The sequence below is a fragment of the Buteo buteo genome, chromosome 31, assembly GCF_964188355.1.
Source record: "Buteo buteo chromosome 31, bButBut1.hap1.1, whole genome shotgun sequence".
In the NCBI taxonomy this organism is placed as follows: domain Eukaryota; kingdom Metazoa; phylum Chordata; class Aves; order Accipitriformes; family Accipitridae; genus Buteo; species Buteo buteo.
The window spans coordinates 2,900,418-2,923,401 of record NC_134201.1 but is presented as its reverse complement, the minus strand read 5'-3'; the positions used below and the strand labels follow the sequence as shown (position 1 = coordinate 2,923,401).

The window sequence follows — 22,984 nt, the reverse complement described above, 5'->3', positions numbered from 1 at the left end:
GATGGACTGGGGGGAACTGAGAGGGACTGGGATGGACTAAGGGGGAGTGGGACAGGACTGGGACGGGACTGGGATGGACTGGGATGGAACTGGGATGGACTGGGATGGGACTGGGATGGGACTGGGATGGACTGGGATGGGACTGGAGGGAACTGGGATGGAACTGGGGGGGACTGGGATGGGACTGGGACGGACTGGGATAGACTGGGGGGAGCTGAGAGGGACTCGATGGACTAAGGGGGAGTGGGATGGGACTAGGATGGAACTGGGATGGACTGGGACGGACTGGGATGGGACTGGGACAAACTGGGATGGACTGGGGGGAACTGAGAGGGATTGGGTTGGATTAAGGGGGAGTGGGACAGGACTGGGATGGAACTGGGATGGACTGGGACGGAACTGGGATGGGACTGGGATGGGCTGGGATGGGACTGGGACAAACTGGGACGGGACCGGGACGGACTGGGATGGGACTGGGATGAACTGGGATGGGATTGGGATGAACTGGGATGGGACCGGGACGGACTGGGATGGGACTGGGATGAACTGGGATGGGATTGGGATGAACTGGGATGGGACTGGGACGAACTGGGATGGGACTGGGATGAACTGGGAGGTGTCCCAGCCGCTGCGTCCCCCCCCAGGGGAGTCGGTGTCGGTGATCAAACACACGGAGCCCGTCCCCGACCCCCGCGCCGTCAACCAGGACAAGAAGAACATGCTCTTCTCCGTGAGCGGCCCTCCCGTGTCATCCCGTGTTATCACGTGTCATCCCGTGTCATCCCGTGTCATCGTGGGTCATCCCGTGTCATCGCATGTTTGTCACCCCCGCGTCCATCCCACCGCACGTCCCCTGGTGTCTTCACCACGCGTGTCACCCCGTGTTCTCACCCCGTGTCATCCCGTGTTCTCATTCCATGTTCCCATCCCGTGTTCTCATCCCATGTTCTCATCCCGTGTTCTCACCCTGTGTTCTCACCCTATGTCATTCTGTGTCATCCCGTGTTCTCATCCCGTGTTCTCATCCCGTGTCATCCCATGTTCTCATCCTGTGTTCTCATCCCATGTCATTCCGTGTTCTCATTCGATGTTCTCACCCTGTGTCATTCCGTGTCATTCCGTGTCATTCCATGTCATCCCGTGTTCTCATCCCATGTTCTCATCCCGTGTTCTCATCCCATGTTCTCACCCTGTGTCATCCCGTGTCATCCCATGTTCTCATCCCGTGTTCTCATCCCATGTCATCCCATGTTCTCATCCTGTGTTCTCATCCCATGTCATTCCGTGTTCTCATTCGATGTTCTCACCCTGTGTCATTCCGTGTCATTCCGTGTCATCCCGTGTTCTCATCCCATGTTCTCATCCCGTGTTCTCATCCCGTGTTCTCACCCTGTGTCATCCCGTGTCATCCCATGTTCTCATCCCGTGTTCTCATCCCGTGTCATCCCATGTTCTCATCCCGTGTTCTCATCCCGTGTCATCCCATGTTCTCATCCCGTGTTCTCATCCCGTGTCATCCCATGTTCTCATCCCGTGTTCTCATCCCGTGTTCTCATCCCATGTTCTCACCCTGTGTCATTCCGTGTCATTCCGTGTTCTCATCCCGTGTTCTCATCCCATGTTCTCACCCTGTGTCATTCCGTGTTTTCATTCCGTGTTTTCATTCCATGTTCTCATTCCGTGTTCTCATCCCGTGCCGTTCCGTGTTCTCATCCCGTGTTCTCATCCCGTGTCATCCCCGTGTCCGTCACCCCCGCGCCCGTCCCACCACACGTCTCCCACCTGTGTCCCACCCCTGCGTCCCACCACGTCTCCTGTGTCCCTTCCGTGTCCCTTCCATGTCCCACAACGTGTCTCGTGTCCCACCACGTGTCCCCTGATGTCCCCCCGTGTCCCACCACACGTTCCCCATGTGCTACCACGTCCCCGTGTCCCACCACGTGTCCCATGACGTCCCACCACGTTCCCCGTGTCCCACCACGTGTCCCATGATGTCCCCGTGTCCCACCACGTGTCCCGTGATGTCCCACCACGTGTCCCATGATGTCCCTGTGTCCCACCACGTGTCCCATGATGTCCCACCACGTTCCCCGTGTCCCACCACGTGTCCCATAATGTCCCACCATGTTCTGAGTCCCACCACGTGTCCCATGATGTCCCCCCGTGTCCCACCACGCGTCCCCTGATGTCCCCATGTCCCACCACGTGTCCCTTGATGTCCCACCACGTTCCCCGTGATGTCCCACCATGTTTCCCGCGTCCCACCACGTGTCCCCGTGTCCCACCACGTGTCCCGTGATGTCCCACAACGTTCCCCATGTCCCACCACACATCCCATGATGTCCCACCACGTTCCCCGTGTCCCACCACGTGTCCCGTGATGTCCCCACGTCCCACCGCGTGTCCCGTCCCCCCCCCCCCAAAACTCCCGCCGTCCCCCAACCGCCGTCCCCCCCCGTCCCGGCAGGGCACCAACATCGGCGCGGGCAAAGCCGTCGGCATCGTGGTGGCCACGGGGGTCAACACGGAAATCGGGAAAATCCGCGACGAGATGGCGGCCACCGAGCAGGAGAAGACGCCGCTGCAGCAGAAGCTGGACGAGTTCGGCGAGCAGCTCTCCAAAGTCATCTCCCTCATCTGCGTCGCCGTCTGGCTCATTAACATCGGCCACTTTAACGACCCCGTCCACGGCGGCTCCTGGATCCGCGGCGCCATCTACTACTTCAAGATCGCCGTCGCCTTGGCCGTCGCCGCCATCCCCGAAGGTCCGGCCCCGCCGCGCCGTCGCGACGCCGTCCCGCCGCGCTCGGGACGGGGGCGGGGGCGTTGGCGGGCTGACGAGGTTTCCATCGTTTACGGGTTCGAAACGGCCGGTTTTGGGGTCGTTTATGGGCTTAGGAGGTCCATTTTTGATCGTTTATGGGCTTAGGAGGTCCGTTCTTGATCGTTTGCGGATTTGTAATGTCTGGTTTTGATCGTTTACGGGCTTAGAAGGTCCATTTTTGATCATTTACAGGTTCGTAATGTCCATTTTTGATCTTAGATGGACTTAGAATGACCGTTTCTGATCATTGATGGGTTCGTAATGTCCATTTTTGATCGTTTATGGGCTTAGAATGTCCATTTTTGATCATTTACAGGTTCGTGATGTCCATTTTTGATCTTAGATGGACTTAGAATGACCGTTTCTGATCATTGATGGGTTCGTAATGTCCATTTTTGATCGTTTATGGGCTTAGAATGTCCATTTTTGATCATTTGCGGGTTCGTAATGTCCATTTTTGATCATTGATGGGCTTAGAATGTCCATTTTTGATCATGTATGTATTTGTCATGATCATTTTTGATTGTTTATGGGCTTAGAATGTCCATTTTTGATCATTTGCGGGTTCGTAATGTCCATTTTTGATCTTAGATGGACTTAGAATGACCGTTTTTGATCATTGATGGGTTCGTAATGTCCATTTTTGATCGTTTATGGGCTTAGAATGTCCGTTTTTGATTGTTTACGGGTTTGTAATGTCCATTTTTGATCATTGATGCATTTGTCATGACCACTTTTGATTGTTTATGGGCTTAGAATGCCCATTTTTGATCTTTTACAGGTTCGTAATATCCATTTTTGATCATCGATGGGCTTAGAATGTCCATTTTTGATCATTTATGCATTTGTCATGATCATTTTTGATTGTTTATGGGCTTAGAATGTCCATTTTTGATTGTTTATGGGTTTAGAATGCCCATTTTTGATCTTTTACGGGCTCATAATATCCATTTTTGATCATTGATGGGCTTAGAATGTCCGGTTTTGATTGTTTACGGGTTCATAATATCCATTTTTGATCATTTATGGGTTCGTAATGTCCATTTTTGATCGTTTATGGGCTTAGAAGGTCCATTTTTTATCATTTACGGGTTCATAATGTCAGTTTTTGATCATTTATGGGCTTAGAAGGTCCATTTTTGGTCGGTTATGGGCTTAGGATGTCCCTATTTGATCATTAACAGGTTCGTAATGTCCATTTTTGATCGTTGATGGACTTAGAACATCCATTTTTGATCATTTACACATTTGTCATGACCATTTTTGATCATTTATGGGCTTAGAATGTCCATTTTTGATCATTTATGGGTTCGTAGTGTCCATTTTTGATTGTTAATGGGCTTAGAAGGTCCAGTTTCGATCATTTATGCGTTTGTCATGATCATTTTTGATTGTTTATGGGCTTAGAATGTCCGTTTTTGAATGGTTATGGGCTTAGAACGTCCATTTTTGATCGTTTACGGGTTCGTAATGTCCTTTTTTGACTGTTTACGGGTTCATAATGTCCGTTTTTGATCATTTACGGGCTTAGAAGGTCCGGTTTTGATCGTTTGCGGGTTCATAATGTCCATTTTTGATGTTTTGTGGGCTTAGAAGGTCTGGTTTTGATCGTTTGTGGGCTTAGAATGTCAGAGGTTGATCATTTACAGGTTCGTAATGTCCATTTTTTATCTTAGGTGGACTTAGAATGACCGGTTTTGATCGTTTACGGGTTCGTGATGTCCATTTTTCGTTTATGGGCTTAGAATGTCCATTTTTGATTGGTTATGGGCTTAGAATGTCCTTTTTTGATGTTCTACAGGCTTGAAATGTCCATTTTTGATCATAGAAGGGTTTAGAATGTCTATCTTTGGTCAGTTATGGTTTCATTGTGACCATTTCTGATGTTTTATGGGCTTAGAATGTCCATTTTTGGATGTTACAAACCATAAATTATCGTTTTTGATCCTAGACGGGCTTAGAATGTCCGTCTTTGATCATTTATGGGTTTATAATGTCCATTTTTGATCCTAGATGGGCTTAGAATGTCCATTTTTGATCATTTATGGGCTCGTAATGTCTATCTTTGACCCTAGGTGGACTTAAAATGTCTGTCTTTGATGTTCTATGGGTTTGTAAGGTCCATTTTTGATGTTTTACAGGTTTAGAACGTCAATCCTTGATCCTAGATGTGTTTAGAACGTCTGTTCTTGGTTATTTATGGGTTTACAACATCAATCTTCGATGTTATATGGGTTTAGAATATCAGTTCTTCGTTATTTATGGCTTTAGAATGTCAATCTTTGATATTATATGGGTTTAGGACGTCCATCCTTGATTATTTATGGGTTTAGAACGTCAATCCGTGATCCTAGATGGGTTTAGAACGTCCGTCCTTGATTATTTATGGGTTTAGAATGTCAATCCTTGATCCTAGATGGGTTTAGAATGTCAATTTTGGGTTAAGAACGTCCGTGCTTGATTATTTATGGGTTTAGAGCGTCAATCCTCGATCCTACATGTGTTTAGAACATCCATCCTTGATTATTTATGGGTTTAGAACGTCAATCCTCGATCCTATATGTGTTTAGAATATCCATCCTTGATTATTTATGGGTTTAGAACGTCAATCCATAATTCTATATGGGTTTAGAACGTCTGTCCTTGATTATTTATGGGTTTAGAATGTCAATTCTTGATCCTAGATGGGTTTAGAATGTCAGTTCTGGGTTAAGAACGTCCGTGCTTGATTATTTATGGGTTTAGAACATCAATCCTTGATCCTATATGGGTTTAGAACGCCCGTCATTGATTATTTATGGGTTTAGAACGTCAATTTTGGGTTGAGAATGTCCGTGCTGGACCGTACGTGGGTTTAGAACACCAATCCTTGATCCTATATGGGTTTAGAACGTCCGTCTTTGATTATTTATGGGTTTAGAACGTCCATCTTTGATGTTGTATGGGTTTAGAACGTCCATCCTTGATTATGTATGGGTTTAGAACATCCATCCTTGATTATATATGGGTTTAGCACATCAATCTTTGATGTTATATGGGTTTAGACCGTCCATCTTTAATTATTTATGGGTTTAGAATGTCAATCCGTGACCTTATATGGCTTTAGAACATCCATCTTTGATTATTTATGGGTTTAGAACATCAGTGTTTGATGTTACATGGGTTTAGAATGTCCGTCCTTGATTATTTATGGGTTTAGAACATCAGTTTTGGGTTGAGAATGTCCGTGCTTGACCTTACGTGGGTTTAGAGCGCCAATCCTCGATCCTATATGTGTTTAGAACATCCGTGTTTGATTATTTATGGGTTTAGGACGTCAATCCTTGATCCTACATGGGTTTAGAACGTCCCTCCTTGACCCCGTATGGGTTCAAAATGCTTTTCCTTGACCCGATATGGACTTAGAACGTCCATCCTTGACCCCGTACGGGCTTGCAACGCCCTTACGTGACGCTCTACGGGTCTGTCGCCTCCCCCGCCCCGGCCCCGCCGTGGGGCCGGTGGTCCCGCCGTGGGGCTGAGGGGACACCTCGCCGCAGGGCTGCCGGCCGTCATCACCACCTGCCTGGCGCTGGGGACCCGGCGGATGGCCAAGAAGAACGCCATCGTCAGGAGCCTGCCCTCGGTGGAGACCCTGGGCTGCACCTCCGTCATCTGCTCCGACAAGACCGGCACCCTCACCACCAACCAGATGTCCGTCTGCAAGGTAGGGCGGGCGGCCATCGTGGGGTGCCCCGAGGTCCTCTGGGACCTTCTCGTGTCCCCTTGGGTGCTCCAAGTTCTCCTCACGTCCCCTTGGGTGCTCCAAGGTCCTCCAGGAACCCTTCACGTCCCCTTGGGTGCTCCAAGGTCCTCCAAGAACCCGTCACATCCCCTTGGGTGCCCCAAGGTCCTCTGGGACCTTCTTGTGTCCCCTTGGGTGCTCCATGGTCCTCTGGGACCTTCTCGTGTCCCCTCGGGTGCTCCAAGGTCCTCCAGGAACCCGTCACGTCCCCTTGGGTGCTCCAAGGTCCTCCTCACATCCCCTTGGGTGCTCCAAGGTCCTCCAGGAACCCGTCACGTCCCCTTGGGTGCTCCAAGTCCTCCTCACGTCCCCTTGGGTGCCCCACGGTCCCCTGGGACCTTCTTGTGTCCCGTTGGGTGCTCCAAGGTCCTCCAGGAACCCCCTCACGTCCCCTTGGGTGCTCCAAGGTCCTCTGGGACCTTCTCATGTCCCCTTGAGTGCTCCAAGGTCCTCTGGGACCTTCTCGTGTCCCCTTGGGTGCTCCAAGTTCTCCTCACGTCCCCTTGGGTGCTCCAAGGTCCTCCAGGAACCCTTCACGTCCCCTTGGGTGCCCCAAGGTCCTCTGGGACCTTCTTGTGTCCCCTTGGGTGCTCCATGGTCCTCTGGGACCTTCTCGTGTCCCCTCGGGTGCTCCAAGGTCCTCCAGGAACCCGTCACGTCCCCTTGGGTGCTCCAAGGTCCTCCTCACGTCCCCTTGGGTGCTCCAAGGTCCTCCAGGAACCCTTCACGTCCCCTTGGGTGCTCCAAGTCCTCCTCACGTCCCCTTGGGTGCCCCATGGTCCTCTGGGACCTTCTCGTGTCCCCTCGGGTGCTCCAAGGTCCTCCAGGAACCCGTCACGTCCCCTTGGGTGCTCCAAGGTCCTCTGGGACCTTCTCATGTCCCCTTGGGTGCTCCAAGTCCTCCTCACGTCCCCTTGGGTGCCCCATGGTCCTCTGGGACCTTCTCATGTCCCCTTGGGTGCTCCAAGGTCCTCCAGGAACCCTTCACGTCCCCTTGGGTGCTCCAAGGTCCTCCAGGAACCCGTCACGTCCCCTTGGGTGCTCCAAGGTCCTCTGGGACCTTCTCATGTCCCCTTGGGTGCTCCAAGGTCCTCCAGGAACCCCCTCACGTCCCCTTGGGTGCCCCATGGTCCTCTGGGACTTTCTCGTGTCCCCTTGGGTGCTCCAAGGTCCTCTGGGACCTTCTCATGTCCCCTTGGGTGCTCCAAGTCCTCCTCACGTCCCCTTGGGTGCCCCATGGTCCTCTGGGACCTTCTTGTGTCCCGTTGGGTGCTCCAAGGTCCTCCAGGAACCCTTCACGTGCCCTTGGGTGCTCCAAGGTCCTCCAGGAACCCGTCACGTCCCCTTGGGTGCTCCAAGGTCCTCCTCACGTCCCCTTGGGTGCCCCACGGTCCCCTGGGACCTTCTTGTGTCCCGTTGGGTGCTCCAAGGTCCTCCAGGAACCCGTCACGTCCCCTTGGGTGCTCCAAGGTCCTCTGGGACCTTCTCATGTCCCCTTGGGTGCTCCAAGGTCCTCCAAGAACCCATCACGTCCCCTTGGGTGCCCCACAGTCCTCTGGGACCTTCTCGTGTCCCCTCGGGTGCTCCAAGGTCCTCCAAGAACCCTTCACGTCTCCTTGGGTGCCCCAACGTCCCCCGAGACCCCCTGCCATCCCCTGGGACCCTCAGCGTCCGTGTTTCCCCCCCCGCCAGGACACCCCTGACCCCCTTTTTCTTCTCCCCCCACCCCCCCCCAGATGTTCATCGTGGAGAAGGTGGAAGGCGACGTCTGCTCCCTCAACGAGTTCTCCATCACCGGCTCCACCTACGCCCCCGAGGGAGACGTGTGAGTGACCCGGTGGCACCTCGGGGACCCCCTTTTTTTTTGGGGGGGGGGGGGTCTCCTGGTCCCCCACGGGCTGGTAACGACCCCTTTTTGGGGTGGGGGGTCCCCATCCTGGGAGATGGCGGGGGTGTTGGGGGGTTTTGGGGTGGCCAAGAGGGGCTGGGGGACGTCGGGGGGGTCCTTGGGGACATCGGGGGGTCCTTGGGGACGTTGGGGCACCCAAGGGGACGTCATGGGGGTCTTTGGGGACATCGGGGGGTCCTTGAAGATGTTGGGGCACCCAGGGGGAATCTCAGGGGGTCCTTGGGGACCTTGGGGGCACCCAAAGGGACGTTGGGTGGTTCTTGGGGACGTTGGGGCACCAAGGAGGACGTCAAGGGGTCCTTGGGGACATCAGGGGGTCCTTGGGGACATTGGGGCACCCAAGGGGGATCTCAAGGGGTTCTTGGGGACATCAGGGAGTTCTTGGGGACATCGGGGCACCCAAAGGGACGTCTTGGGGTTCTTGGGGACATTGGGGGGGTCCTTGGAGATGTTGGGGGGTCCTTCGGGACGTTGGGGCACCCAAAGGGACGTCATGGGGTTCTTGGGGATATCAGGGGGTCCTTGGGGACGTTGAGGCACCCAAAGGGACGTTGGGTGGTTCTTGGGGACGTTGGGGCACCAAGGAGGACATCAGGGGGTTCTTGGGGACGTTGGGGCACCCAAAGGGACGTCAGGGGGTCCTTGGGGACATTGGGTGTTCCTTGGGGATGTTGGGGGGTCCTTGGGGACGTTGGGGCACCCAAGGGGACATCAGGGGGTCCTTGGGGACATTGGGGCACCCAAAGGGATGTCATGGGGTTCTTGGGGACATCAGGAGGTTCTTGGGGACGTTGGGGCACCCAAAGGGATGTTGGGGCACCAAGGGGGACATCAGGGGGTTCTTGGGGACATCAGGGGGTCCTTGGGGATGTTGGGGGGTCCTTGGGGATGTTGGGGCACCCAAGGGGACATCAGGGGGTCCTTGGGGACCTTGAGGCACCCGAAGGGACGTCAGGGGGTCTTTGGGGACATTGGGGGTTCCTTGGGGATGTTGGGGGGTCCTTGGGGACGTTGGGGCACCCGAGGGGACATCAGGGGGTCCTTGGGGACATTGGGGCACCCAAAGGGATGTCATGGGGTTCTTGGGGACATCAGGGGGTTCTTGGGGACGTTGGGGCACCCAAAGGGACGTTGGGTGGTTCTTGGGGACATTGGGGGCACCTGAAGGGATGTTGGGGCACCAAGGGGGACATCAGGGGGTTCTTGGGGACATCAGGGGGTCCTTGGGGATGTTGGGGGGTCCTTGGGGACGTTGGGGCACCCAAGGGGACATCAGGGGGTCCTTGGGGACCTTGAGGCACCCGAAGGGACGTCAGGGGGTCCTTGGGGACATTGGGGGGTCCTTGGGGATGTTGGGGGGTCCTTGGGGACGTTGGGGCACCCAAGGGGACATCAGGGGGTCCTTGGGGACGTCGGGGCACCCAAGGGGGATCTCAAGGGGTTCTTGGGGACATCAGGGGGTTCTTGGGGACATCGGGGCACCCAAAGGGATGTCTTGGGGTTCTTGGGGACATTGGGGGGTCCTTGGAGATGTTGGGGGGTCCTTGGGGACATCAAGGCACCCAAAGGGACGTTGGGTGGTTCTTGGGGACGTTGGGGCACCCAAGGGGATCTCAGGGGGTCCTTGGGAACATCAGGGGGTCCATGGGGACATTGGGGCACCCAAAGGGATGTTGGGTGGTTCTTGGGGACGTTGGGGTACCAAGGGGGACATCAGGGGGTTCTTGGGGATGTTGGGGCACCCAAAGGGACATCATGGGGTTCTTGGGGACATTGGCGGGTCCTTGGGGACATTGGGGCACCCAAGGGGACATCGGGGGGGTCCTTGGGGACATCGGGGCACCCAAAGGGACGTTGGGTGGTTCTTGGGGACGTTGGGGCACCAAGGAGGACATCAGGGGGTTCTTGGGGACCTTGGGGCACCCAAAGGGACGTCAGGGGGTCTTTGGGGACATTGGGTGTTCCTTGGGGATGTTGGGGGGTCCTTGGGGACGTTGGGGCACCCAAGGGGGATCTCAAGGGGTTCTTGGGGACATCAGGGGGTTCTTGGGGACATCGGGGCACCCAAAGGGACGTCTTGGGGTTCTTGGGGACATTGGGGGGGTCCTTGGAGATGTTGGGGGGTCCTTCGGGACGTTGGGGCACCCAAAGGGACGTCATGGGGTTCTTGGGGATATCAGGGGGTCCTTGGGGACGTTGAGGCACCCAAAGGGACGTTGGGTGGTTCTTGGGGACGTTGGGGCACCAAGGAGGACATCAGGGGGTTCTTGGGGACCTTGGGGCACCCAAAGGGACGTCAGGGGGTCTTTGGGGACATTGGGGGTTCCTTGGGGATGTTGGGGGGTCCTTGGGGACGTTGGGGCACCCGAGGGGACATCAGGGGGTCCTTGGGGATGTTGGGGGGTCCTTGGGGACGTTGGGGCACCCAAGGGGACATCAGGGGGTCCTTGGGGATGTTGGGGGGTCCTTGGGGACGTTGGGGCACCCAAGGGGACATCAGGGGGTCTTTGGGGACATTGGGGCACCCAAAGGGATGTCATGGGGTTCTTGGGGACATCAGGAGGTTCTTGGGGACGTTGGGGCACCCAAAGGGATGTTGGGGCACCAAGGGGGACATCAGGGGGTTCTTGGGGACATCAGGGGGTCCTTGGGGACGTTGGGGCACCCAAGGGGACATCAGGGGGTCCTTGGGGACCTTGAGGCACCCGAAGGGACGTCAGGGGGTCCTTGGGGACATTGGGGGGTCCTTGGGGATGTTGGGGGGTCCTTGGGGACGTTGGGGCACCCGAGGGGACATCAGGGGGTCCTTGGGGACGTTGGGGTACCCAAAGGGACGTTGGGTGGTTCTTGGGGACGTCGGGGCACCAAGGAGGACATCTGGGGGTCCTTGGGGACGTCGGGGGTCCTTGGGGACGTCGGGGCCACCCCGAGGGGTGTCAGCAGAGCGCGTCCCGTCCCCAAACCTCCCCCATCTCCCCCCCCCCGCCCCAAAAAAAAAAAAAGGCTGAAGCAGGAGAAACACGTGAAAGCCGGCCAATACGACGGGCTGGTGGAGCTGGCCACCATCTGCGCCCTCTGCAACGATTCCTCCCTCGACTACAACGAGGTGACCCCCCCCCCCCGCCACCGCGCGTGTCCCCCACCCGTGTCCCCCACCGGCGTCGCCGTCGCCCCACCGGTGACGCCGCGCCCGTCCGTCCGTCCCCGCCGCAGTCCAAGGGCATCTACGAGAAGGTGGGCGAGGCGACGGAGACGGCCCTCACCTGCCTGGTGGAGAAGATGAACGTCTTCAACACCGACGTCCGCAGCCTCTCCAAGGTGGAGCGGGCCAACGCCTGCAATTCCGTAAGCCAATCCCGGGCCGCGTCCTCTCTGCCGTTGACCCCCGCGTCTGCCCCATCCGCCGCTGGCCTCGTCGACCCTCGCCGTCTCCTTCCTTTGACCCCACGTCCGTCCCGTCCATCGCTGACCTCCTTGACCCTCACCATCTTCTTCCTCGGGGTCCCGTCCCCATAACGACGTCCTCCATTCTCCATCCCCATAACGACGTTCTCCGTCCCCATAACGACGTCCTCCATCCCCATAACGACGTTCTCCATCCCCTTAACGACGTTCTCCATCCCCATAACGACGTCCTCCGTCCCCATAACGACGTTCTCCATTCTCCATTCCCATAACAACGTCCTCCATCCCCATAACGACGTTCTTCGTTCTCCGTCCCCATAACGACGTTCTTCGTTCTCTGTCCCCATAACGACGTCCTCCATCCCCATAACGACGTCCTCCATCCCCATAACGACGTTCTCCATCCCCTTAACGACGTTCTCCATCCCCTTAACGACGTTCTCCATCCCCATAACGACGTCCTCCGTCCCCATAACGACGTTCTCCATTCTCCATTCCCATAACAACGTCCTCCATCCCCATAACAACGTTCTTCGTTCTCCGTCCCCATAACGACGTTCTTCGTTCTCTGTCCCCATAACGACGTCCTCCATCCCCGTAACGACGTCCTCCATCCCCATAACGACGTTCTCCATCCCCTTAACGACGTTCTCCATCCCCATAACGACGTCCTCCGTCCCCATAACGACGTTCTCCATTCTCCATTCCCATAACAACGTCCTCCATCCCCATAACGACGTTCTTCGTTCTCCGTCCCCATAACGACGTTCTTCGTTCTCTGTCCCCATAACGACGTCCTCCATCCCCATAACGACGTCCTCCATCCCCTTAACGACGTCCTCTGTCCCCATAACGACGTCCTCCGTCCCCATAACGACGTCCTCCATCCCCATAACGACGTTCTCCATTCTCCATTCCCATAACGACGTCCTCCATCCCCATAACAACGTTCTCCATCCCCATAACGACGTCCTCCATCCCCATGACATCCTCCGTCCCCATAACGACGTCCCCTGTCCCCATAACGACGTCCCCCGTCCCCATAATGACGTCCTCCATCCCCATAACAACGTTCTCCATCCCCATAACAATGTTCTCCATCCCCATAACGATGTCCTCCATCCCCATAACGACGTTCTCCATTCTCCATCCCCATAATGACATCCCCTGTCCCCATAACGATGTCCCCCGTCCCCATAACAACGTCCTCCATCCCATAACGACATTCTCCATTCCCATAACAATGTCCTCCATCCCCATAACGATGTCCTCCATCCCCATAACGACGTTCTCCATCCCCTTAACGACGTTCTCCGTCCCCATAACGACGTCCTCCGTCCCCATAACGACGTTCTCCATTCTCCATTCCCATAACGACGTTCTCCATCCCCATAATGACATCCTCCATCCCCATAATGACGTTCTCCATTTTCCATCCCCAGAACGACGTCCTCCATCCCCATAACGACGTCCCCCGTCCCCATAACGACGTCCTCCGTCCCCATAACGACGTTCTCCATTCTCCATTCCCATAACGACGTCCTCCATCCCCATAACGACGTTCTCCATTCTCCATCCCCATAACGACGTCCCCGTCCCCATAACGACGTTCTCCATTCTCCATCCCCATAACGACGTCCTCCATCCCATAACGATGTCCCCCATCCCCATAAAAATGTTCTCCATCCCCCTAACGACGTTCTCCATCCCCCTAACGACGTTCCTCCGTCCCCCCAGGTCATCAAGCAGCTGATGAAGAAGGAGTTCACCTTGGAGTTCTCCCGCGACCGTAAGTCCATGTCGGTCTACTGCTCCCCGGCCAAAGCTTCCCGGGCCGCCGTGGGCAACAAGATGTTCATCAAGGTGAGCCCCAGCGCCGCGGCCCCGGGGTCCATCGCCGTGACCCCGTGTCCATCGCCGTGACCCCGTGTCCATCGCCACGTTTCCACGACCCATCACCGTGTCCTTGTGTCCCATCACCGTGTCCCCGTGTCCCACCACCACGTCCTCGTGTCCCACCACCACGTCCCCGTGACCTACCACCACGTTTTTGTGACCCACCACCACGTCCTTGTGTCCCACCACGTTTTTGTGACCCACCACCACATTTTTGTGACCCACCACCACGTCCTTGTGTCAAACCACCATGTCCTTGTGACCCACCACCACGTTTTTGTGACCCACCACCACGTCCTTGTGTCCTACCACCACGTCCCCGTGACCCACCACCATGTCCCCATGTCCCACCACCACATTTTTTTGTCCCACCACCACGTCCTTGTGACCCACCACCATGTTTTTGTGTCCCACCACCACGTCCCCGTGTCCCACCACCACGTTTTTGTGACCCACCACCACGTCCTTGTGACCCACCACCACGTTTTTGTGACCCACCACCATTTTTGTGACCCACTACCACATTTTTGTGTCCCACCACCACGTCCCCATGACCCACCACCACGTCCTTGTGTCAAACCACCACGTCCTCGTGTCCCACCACCACGTCCCCGTGACCCACCACCACGTCCCCGTGACCCACCACCACGTCCTCATGTCCCACCACCACGTCCCCGTGACCCACCACCACGTTTTTGTGACCCACCACCACGTTTTTGTGACCCACCACCACGTTTTTGTGACCCACCACCACGTCCCCGTGACCCACCACCACGTTTTTGTGACCCACCACCACGTTTTTGTGACCCACCACCACGTCCCCGTGACCCACCACCACGTTTTTGTGACCCACCACCACGTTTTTGTGACCCACCACCACATTTTTGCGACCCACCACCACGTCCTTGTGACCCACCACCACGTTTTTGTGACCCACCACCACATTTTTTTGTCCCACCACCACGTCCTTGTAACCCACCACCACGTCCTTGTGACCCACCACCACGTCCCCGTGTCCCACCACCACGTTTTTGCAACCCACCACCATGTCCTTGTGACCCACCACCACGTTTTTGTGACCCACCACCACGTTTTTGTGACCCACCACCACGTCCTTGTGACCCACCACCACGTCCCCGTGACCCACCACCACGTTTTTGTGACCCACCACCACGTCCTTGTGTCCCACCACCACGTCCCCATGACCCACCACCATGTTTTTGCGACCCACCACCACATTTTTTTGTCCCACCACCACGTCCTCGTGTCCCACCACCACGTCCCCGTGACCCACCACCACGTCCCCGTGTCCCACCACCACGTTTTTGTGACCCACCACCACGTCCCTGTGACAAACCACCACGTCCCTGTGACCCACCACCACGTTTTTGTGACCCACCACCACGTCCTCGTGTCCCACCACCACGTCCCCATGACCCACCACCACGTTTTTGCGACCCACCACCACATTTTTTTGTCCCACCACCACGTCCCCGTGACCCACCACCACGTCCTCGTGTCCCACCACCACGTCCTCGTGACCCACCACCACGTTTTTTTGACCCACCACCACGTCCTCGTGTCCCACCACCACATCCTTGTGTCCCACCACCACGTCCTTGTGACCCACCACCACGTCCTTGTGTCAAACCACCACGTCCTTGTGACCCACCACCACATTTTTGTGACCCACCACCACATCCTTGTGTCCCACCACGTTTTTGTGACCCACCACTGCGTCCCCGTGTCCCACCACCACGTCCTTGTGACCCACCACCACGTTTTTGTGAACCACCACCACATTTTTTTGTCCCACCACCACGTCCCCGTGACCCACCACCACGTTTTTGTGACCCACCACCGCGTCCTTGTGTCCCACCACCACGTCCCAACGTCCCACCACCGCGTCCCCCCCCTCGCAGGGTGCCCCCGAGGGTGTCATCGAACGCTGCAACTACGTCCGGGTGGGCACCACGCGGGTCCCCCTGACGCCGATGGTCAGGGAGAAGATCCTGGCCGTCATCAAGGAGTGGGGCACCGGCCGCGACACCCTACGCTGCCTGGCCCTGGCCACCCGCGACACCCCCCCCAAGAAGGAGGAGATGGTCCTGGAGGACTCCACCAAATTCGCCGAGTACGAGGTGAGTTTTGGGGAGGGGTCGGGATCTCGGGGGGGTTCCCTGCTCTCCTGGGAGCTTTTCGTGGGGTCTCCGGTCCCGCGTGACCTCGGCTTGGGGGGGTCCTTGGTCCCATACGGCCACCTAAAACCTTCTGGGGGGGTTCCTTGGTCCTTCAAGGGTGGCCAGTGTCCACTTTTTGGGGTCCTTGGTCCTTCATGGGTGTCTGGTGTCCCAATTTTGGGTCCTTGGTCCTTCAAGGGTGTCCAGTGTCCACTTTTTGGGGTCCTCCATCCCATATGGCCACCTAAAACCTTCTTGGGGGGGTCCTTGGTCCTTCAAGGGTGTCCGTTGTCCACTTTTTGGGGTCCTCCATCCCATATGGCCACCTAAAACCTTCTTGGGGGGTTCCTTGGTCCTCTAAGGGTGTCCACTATCCACTTTTTGGGGTCCTTGGTCCTTCAAGGGTGTCCACTATCCACTTTTTGGGGTCTTTGACCCTTCATGGGTGTCTGGTGTCCCAATTTTGGGGTCCTTGGTCCTTCCAGGGTGTCCAGTGTCCACTTTTTGGGGTCCTCCATCCCATATGGCCACCTAAAACCTTCTTGGGGGGTTCCTTGGTCCTTCAAGGGTGTCCACTATCCACTTTTTGGGGTCTTTGACCCTTCATGGGTGTCCAGTGTCCATTTTTGGGGTCCACCATCCCATATGGCCACGTAAAACCTTCTTTGGGGGGTCCTTGGTCCTTCAAGGGTGGCCGGTGTCCACTTTTTGGGGTCCTCCATCCCATATGGCCACGTAAAACCTTCTTAGGGTGTTCCTTGGTCCTCCAAGGGTGGCCGGTGTCCACTTTTTGGGGTCCTTGGTCCTTCAAGGGTGTCTGGTGTCCCAATTTTGGGTCCTTGGTCCTTCAAGGGTGTCCAGTGTCCCAATTTTGGGGTCCTTGGTCCTTCAAGGGTTTCCAGTGTCCACTTTTTGGGGTCCTCCATCCCATATGGCCACCTAAAACCTTCTTGGGGGGTTCCTTGGTCCTTCAAGGGTGTCCACTATCCACTTTTTGGGGTCTTTGACCCTTCATGGGTGTCTGGTGTCCCAATTTTGGGGTCCTTGGTCCTTCCAGGGTGTCCAGTGTCCACTTTTGGGGGTTCTTGGTCCCATACGGCCACCTAAAACCTTCTTGGGGGGGGTCCTTGGTCCTTCAAGGGTTTCCAGTGTCCACTTTTTGGGGTCCACCATCCCATATGGCCACGTAAAACCTTCTTTGGGGGGTCCTTGGTCCTTCAAGGGTGTCTGATGTCCACTTTTTGGGGTCCTCCATCCCATATGGCCACCTAAAACCTTCTCTGTTGGGGTCCTTGGTCCTTCAAGGGTTTCCAGTGTCCACTTTTTGGGGTCCTCCATCCCATATGGCCACCTAAAACCTTCTTTGGGGGGTCCTTGGTCCTTCAAGGGTGTCTGGTGTCCACTTTTTGGGGTCCTCCATCCCATATGGCCACGTAAAACCTTCTTAGGGGGTTCCTTGGTCCTCCAAGGGTGTCCACTATCCACTTTTTGGGGTCCTTGGTCCTTCAAGGGTGTCTAGTGTCCACTTTTTGGGGTCCACCATCCCATATGGCCACGTAAAACCTTCTTTGGGGGGTCCTTGGTCCTTCAAGGGTGTCTGATGTCCACTTTTTGGGGTCCTCCATCCCATATGGCCACCTAAAACCTTCTCTGTTGGGGTCCTTGGTCCTTCAAGGGTGTCCACTATCCACTTTTTGGGGTCTTTGACCCTTCATGGGTGTCTGGTGTCCCAATTTTGGGGTCCTTGGTCCTTCAAGGGTGTCCACTATCCACTTTTTGGGGTTCTCCATCCCATATGGCCACCTAAAACCTTCTTGGGGGGGTCCTTGGTCCTTCAAGGGTGTCCGTTGTCCACTTTTTGGGGTCCTTGGTCCTTCAAGGGTGTCCAGTGTCCACTTTTTGGGGTCCTCCATCCCATATGGCCACCTAAAACCTTCTCTGTTGGGGTCCTTGGTCCTTCAAGGGTGTCCACTATCCACTTTTTGGGTCTTTGACCCTTCATGGGTGTCTGGTGTCCCAATTTTGGGGTCCTTGGTCCTTCAAGGGTGTCCGGTGTCCACTTTTTGGGGTTCTTGGTCCCATATGGCCACCTAAAACCTTCTTGGGCGGGTCCTTGGTCCTTCAAGGGTGTCCAGTGTCCACTTTTTGGGGTCCTCCATCCCATATGGCCACGTAAAACCTTCTTGGGGGTTTCCTTGGTCCTTCAAGGGTGTCTGGTGTCCACTTTTTGGGGTCCTTGGTCCTTCATGGGTGTCTGGTGTCCCAATTTTGGGGTCCTTGGTCCTTCCAGGGTGTCCAGTGTCCACTTTTTGGGGTCCTCCATCCCATATGGCCATATAAAACCTTCTTAGGGCGTTCCTTGGTCCTTCCAGGGTGTCCAGTGTCCACTTTTTGGGGTCCTCCATCCCATATGGCCACCTAAAACCTTCTGGGGGGGTTCCTTGGTCCTTCAAGGGTGTCCACTATCCACTTTTTGGGGTCTTTGACCCTTCATGGGTGTCTGGTGTCCCAATTTTGGGGTCCTTGGTCCTTCCAGGGTGTCCAGTGTCCACTTTTTGGGGTCCTCCATCCCATATGGCCACGTAAAACCTTCTTAGGGCGTTCCTTGGTCCTCCAAGGGTGGCCGGTGTCCACTTTTTGGGGTCTTTGACCCTTCATGGGTGTCTGGTGTCCCAATTTTGGGGTCCTTGGTCCTTCAAGGGTGTCCACTATCCACTTTTTGGGGTTCTCCATCCCATATGGCCACCTAAAACCTTCTTGGGGGGGTCCTTGGTCCTTCAAGGGTGTCCGTTGTCCACTTTTTGGGGTCCTCCATCCCATATGGCCACGTAAAACCTTCTTAGGGCGTTCCTTGGTCCTCCAAGGGTGGCCGGTGTCCACTTTTTGGTGTCCTTGGTCCTTCATGGGTGTCTGGTGTCCCAATTTTGGGGTCCTTGGTCCTTCCAGGGTGTCCAGTGTCCACTTTTTGGGGTCCTCCATCCCATATGGCCATGTAAAACCTTCTTAGGGCGTTCCTTGGTCCTTCCAGGGTGTCCAGTGTCCACTTTTTGGGGTCCTCCATCCCATATGGCCACCTAAAACCTTCTGGGGGGGTTCCTTGGTCCTTCAAGGGTGTCCACTATCCACTTTTTGGGGTCTTTGACCCTTCATGGGTGTCTGGTGTCCCAATTTTGGGGTCCTTGGTCCTTCAAGGGTGTCCAGTGTCCACTTTTTGGGGTCCTTGGTCCTTCAAGGGTGTCCAGTGTCCACCTTTTGGGGTCCACCATCCCATATGGCCACGTAAAACCTTCTTTGGGGGTTCCTTGGTCCTTCAAGGGTGTCCACTATCCACTTTTTGGGGTCTTTGACCCTTCATGGGTGTCTGGTGTCCCAATTTTGGGGTCCTTGGTCCTTCAAGGGTGTCCAGTGTCCCAATTTTGGGGTCCTTGGTCCTTCAAGGGTGTCTGATGTCCACTTTTTGGGGTCCTCCATCCCATATGGCCACCTAAAACCTTCTTGGGGGGTTCCTTGGTCCTTCAAGGGTGTCCACTATCCACTTTTTGGGGTCTTTCACCCTTCATGGGTGTCTGGTGTCCCAATTTTGGGGTCCTTGGTCCTTCCAGGGTGTCCAGTGTCCACTTTTGGGGGTTCTTGGTCCCATATGGCCACCTAAAACCTTCTTGGGGGGGTCCTTGGTCCTTCAAGGGTTTCCAGTGTCCACTTTTTGGAGTCCTCCATCCCATACGGCCACCTAAAACCTTCTTTGGGGCGTCCTTGGTCCTTCAAGGGTGTCTGATGTCCACTTTTTGGGGTCCTCCATCCCATATGGCCACGTAAAACCTTCTTAGGGGGTTCCTTGGTCCTCCAAGGGTGTCCACTATCCACTTTTTGGGGTCTTTGACCCTTCATGGGTGTCTGGTGTCCCAATTTTGGGGTCCTTGGTCCTTCCAGGGTGTCCAGTGTCCACTTTTTGGGGTCCTCCATCCCATACGGCCACGTAAAACCTTCTCTGTTGGGTTCCTTGGTCCTCCAAGGGCGTCCGGCGTCCCCAGTTTTGGGTTCCGCGGTCCCATCCGTCCCCGTTTCCCCCCAGACGGACTTGACCTTCGTGGGTTGCGTGGGGATGCTGGACCCACCCCGGAAAGAAGTGATGGGTTCCATCCGCCTGTGCCGGGACGCCGGCATCCGGGTCATCATGATCACGGGCGACAACAAAGGGACGGCCATCGCCATCTGCCGCCGCATCGGCATCTTCGGCGAGGAGGAGGAGGTGACGGGGCGGGCCTACACGGGGCGGGAATTCGACGACCTGCCCCCCGCCGAGCAGCGGGAAGCCTGCCGCCGCGCCTGCTGCTTCGCCCGCGTCGAGCCCACCCACAAGTCCAAGATCGTCGAGTTCCTCCAGTCCTTCGACGAGATCACCGCCATGGTGAGGGGCGGGGGGGTTTGGGCGGGGCTGGCGTCGTTGGGTGACGGGGTTTGACCCATAACCCCTCTTGGTTGACCCATAACCTTCTTTGGGAGACCCATAACCCCCCTTGGGAGACCCACCACCCTCTTGGTTGACCCATAACCCCCCTTGGTTGACCCATAACCCCCCTTGGTTGACCCATAACCCCCTTTGGGTGACCCATAACCTTCTTTGGTTGACCCATAACCCCCCTTGGTTGACCCATAACCCCCTTGGTTGACCCATAACCCCCCTTGGTTGACCCATAACCTTGTTTGGGAGACCCATAACCCCTCTTGGTTGACCCATAACCCCCCTTGGAAGACCCACCAACCTCTTGGGAGACCCATAACCCTCTTGGTTGACCCATAACCCCCCTTGGGAGACCCACCACCCTCTTGGTTGACCCATAACCCCCCTTGGTTGACCCATAACCCCCTTTGGGTGACCCATAACCTTCTTTGGTTGACCCATAACCCCCCTTGGTTGACCCATAACCCCCTTGGTTGACCCATAACCCCCTTTGGTTGACCCATAACCTTGTTTGGGAGACCCATAACCCCTCTTGGTTGACCCATAACCCCCCTTGGAAGACCCACCAACCTCTTGGGAGACCCATAACCCTCTTGGTTGACCCATAACCCCTCTTGGGAGACCCATAACCCCTCTTGGGTGACCCATAACCTTCTTTGGGAGACCCATAACCACCTTTGGGAGACCCATAACCACCTTTGGGAGACCCACCTCCCTCTTGGTTGACCCATAACCCCCTTGGTTGACCCATAACCACCTTTGGGAGACCCACCACCCTCTTGGTTGACCCATAACCCCCCTTGGGAGACCCAGAACCCCCCTTGGGTGACCCATAACCTTCTTCGGGAGACCCACCACCCCCTTGGTTGACCCACCACCCCCTTGGTTGACCCACCACCCTCTTGGTTGACCCATAACCCCCTTTGGGTGACCCATAACCTTCTTCCTTGGTTGACCCATAACCCCCCTTGGGAGACCCATAACCTTCTTTGGGAGACCCACCACCCTCTTGGTTGACCCATAACCCCTCTTGGGTGACCCATAACCTTCTTTGGGAGACCCACCACCACCCTTGGAAGACCCACCACCCCCTTGGTTGACCCATAACCACCCTTGGGAGACCCACCTCCCTCTTGGTTGACCCATAACCCCCCTTGGTTGACCCATAACCTTCTTTGGGAGACCCACCACCCTCTTGGTTGACCCATAACCCCCCTTGGTTGACCCATAACCCCCCTTGGGAGACCCACCACCCTCTTGGTTGACCCATAACCCACCTTGAAAGACCCACCACCACCCTTGGTTGACCCATAACCCCTCTTGATTGACCCATAACCCCTCTTCGGAGACCCATAACCCCCTTTGGGAGACCCACCACCCTCTTGGTTGACCCATAACCCCCCTTGGTTGACCCATAACCTTCTTTGGGTGACCCACAACCCCCCTTGGGTGACCCACCACCCCCCTTCGGGAGACCCCGACACCGCTCCCTTCCCTCCCCGGCGCAGACGGGCGACGGGGTGAACGACGCGCCGGCGTTGAAGAAAGCCGAAATCGGCATCGCCATGGGCTCGGGGACGGCGGTGGCCAAGACGGCCTCCGAGATGGTCTTGGCCGACGACAACTTCTCCACCATCGTGGCGGCGGTGGAGGAGGGCCGGGCCATCTACAACAACATGAAGCAGTTCATCCGCTACCTCATCTCCTCCAACGTCGGCGAGGTGGTCTGGTGAGAGGGGCCTCCCAGTGCCTCCCAGTTCCTCCCAGTACCCCCCCACCCCAGCCCCCCCCCCCCCCCCCCGGGTCTCGCCAGCTTCCTTCTAGTCCCACCAGTTCCCACCAGTTTCTCCAGTTCCCTCCTGGCCGCCCCAAATCCCCTTCGTCCCCCCCCCCCAAGTTCCCCCCCGCCAGGTCCCTCCGATCCGCCCAAACTCCCCCAGTTCATCCCAGTTCCCCCGCCCAGTCCCCCCCAGCCCCCCCCCCCGACCCCCTCCAGCCCCACTGCTTCCCCCCAGACCCCCCCAATCCCCCCAGTTGCCACGATCGTCCCCAGTTCCCCCCTGATCCCCCCTCCCAGTCCCCCCCCAGGCCCCCCCAATTCCCATTATCACCCCCAGTTCCCCTTGACCCCCCGCCCCCCACCCGCCTCCCCAGCCCCTCCCAGTCCCCCCCAAACCCCCCAAACCCCCCAATCCCCATTCCCCCCGCCCTCCCCACTCCCTCCCACTCCCTCCCAGTTCCTCCCAGTTCCCCCCCAGTTCCTCCCAGTCCCCCCCAAACCCCCCAAAATCCCCATCCCCCCACCCCCCTACCGCCCCTTCCCCACCCTCCCAGTCCCTCCCAGTCCCCCCCAAACCCCCCAAACCCCCCAATCCCCATTCCCCCCGCCCTCCCCACTCCCTCCCACTCCCTCCCAGCTCCTCCCAGTCCCCTCCCAACCCCTCCCAACCCCCCCCACCCCCAAAATCCCTATTCCCCCCACCCCCCGACCGCCCCTTCCCCACCCTCCCAGTTCCCCCCCAGC

At 56.6% G+C, this 22,984-nt stretch overlaps 1 protein-coding gene across 2 annotated transcripts in view; it reads left to right on the top strand.

Moving 5' to 3' along the window:
- ATP2A1 (ATPase sarcoplasmic/endoplasmic reticulum Ca2+ transporting 1) overlaps positions 1-22,984 on the top strand; it is a 40,444-nt gene that overhangs the window by 5,027 nt on the left and 12,433 nt on the right. For both annotated transcript variants that reach the window (XM_075018841.1, XM_075018840.1), the window contains 10 exons: positions 645-730; positions 2,468-2,765; positions 6,364-6,530; positions 8,345-8,433; positions 11,521-11,623; positions 11,731-11,862; positions 13,660-13,785; positions 15,741-15,959; positions 20,071-20,406; positions 21,969-22,189. In XM_075018841.1, coding sequence (XP_074874942.1) covers positions 645-730; positions 2,468-2,765; positions 6,364-6,530; positions 8,345-8,433; positions 11,521-11,623; positions 11,731-11,862; positions 13,660-13,785; positions 15,741-15,959; positions 20,071-20,406; positions 21,969-22,189 — 1,777 coding nt within the window. The remainder of the gene's footprint in view (positions 1-644; positions 731-2,467; positions 2,766-6,363; positions 6,531-8,344; positions 8,434-11,520; positions 11,624-11,730; positions 11,863-13,659; positions 13,786-15,740; positions 15,960-20,070; positions 20,407-21,968; positions 22,190-22,984) is intronic.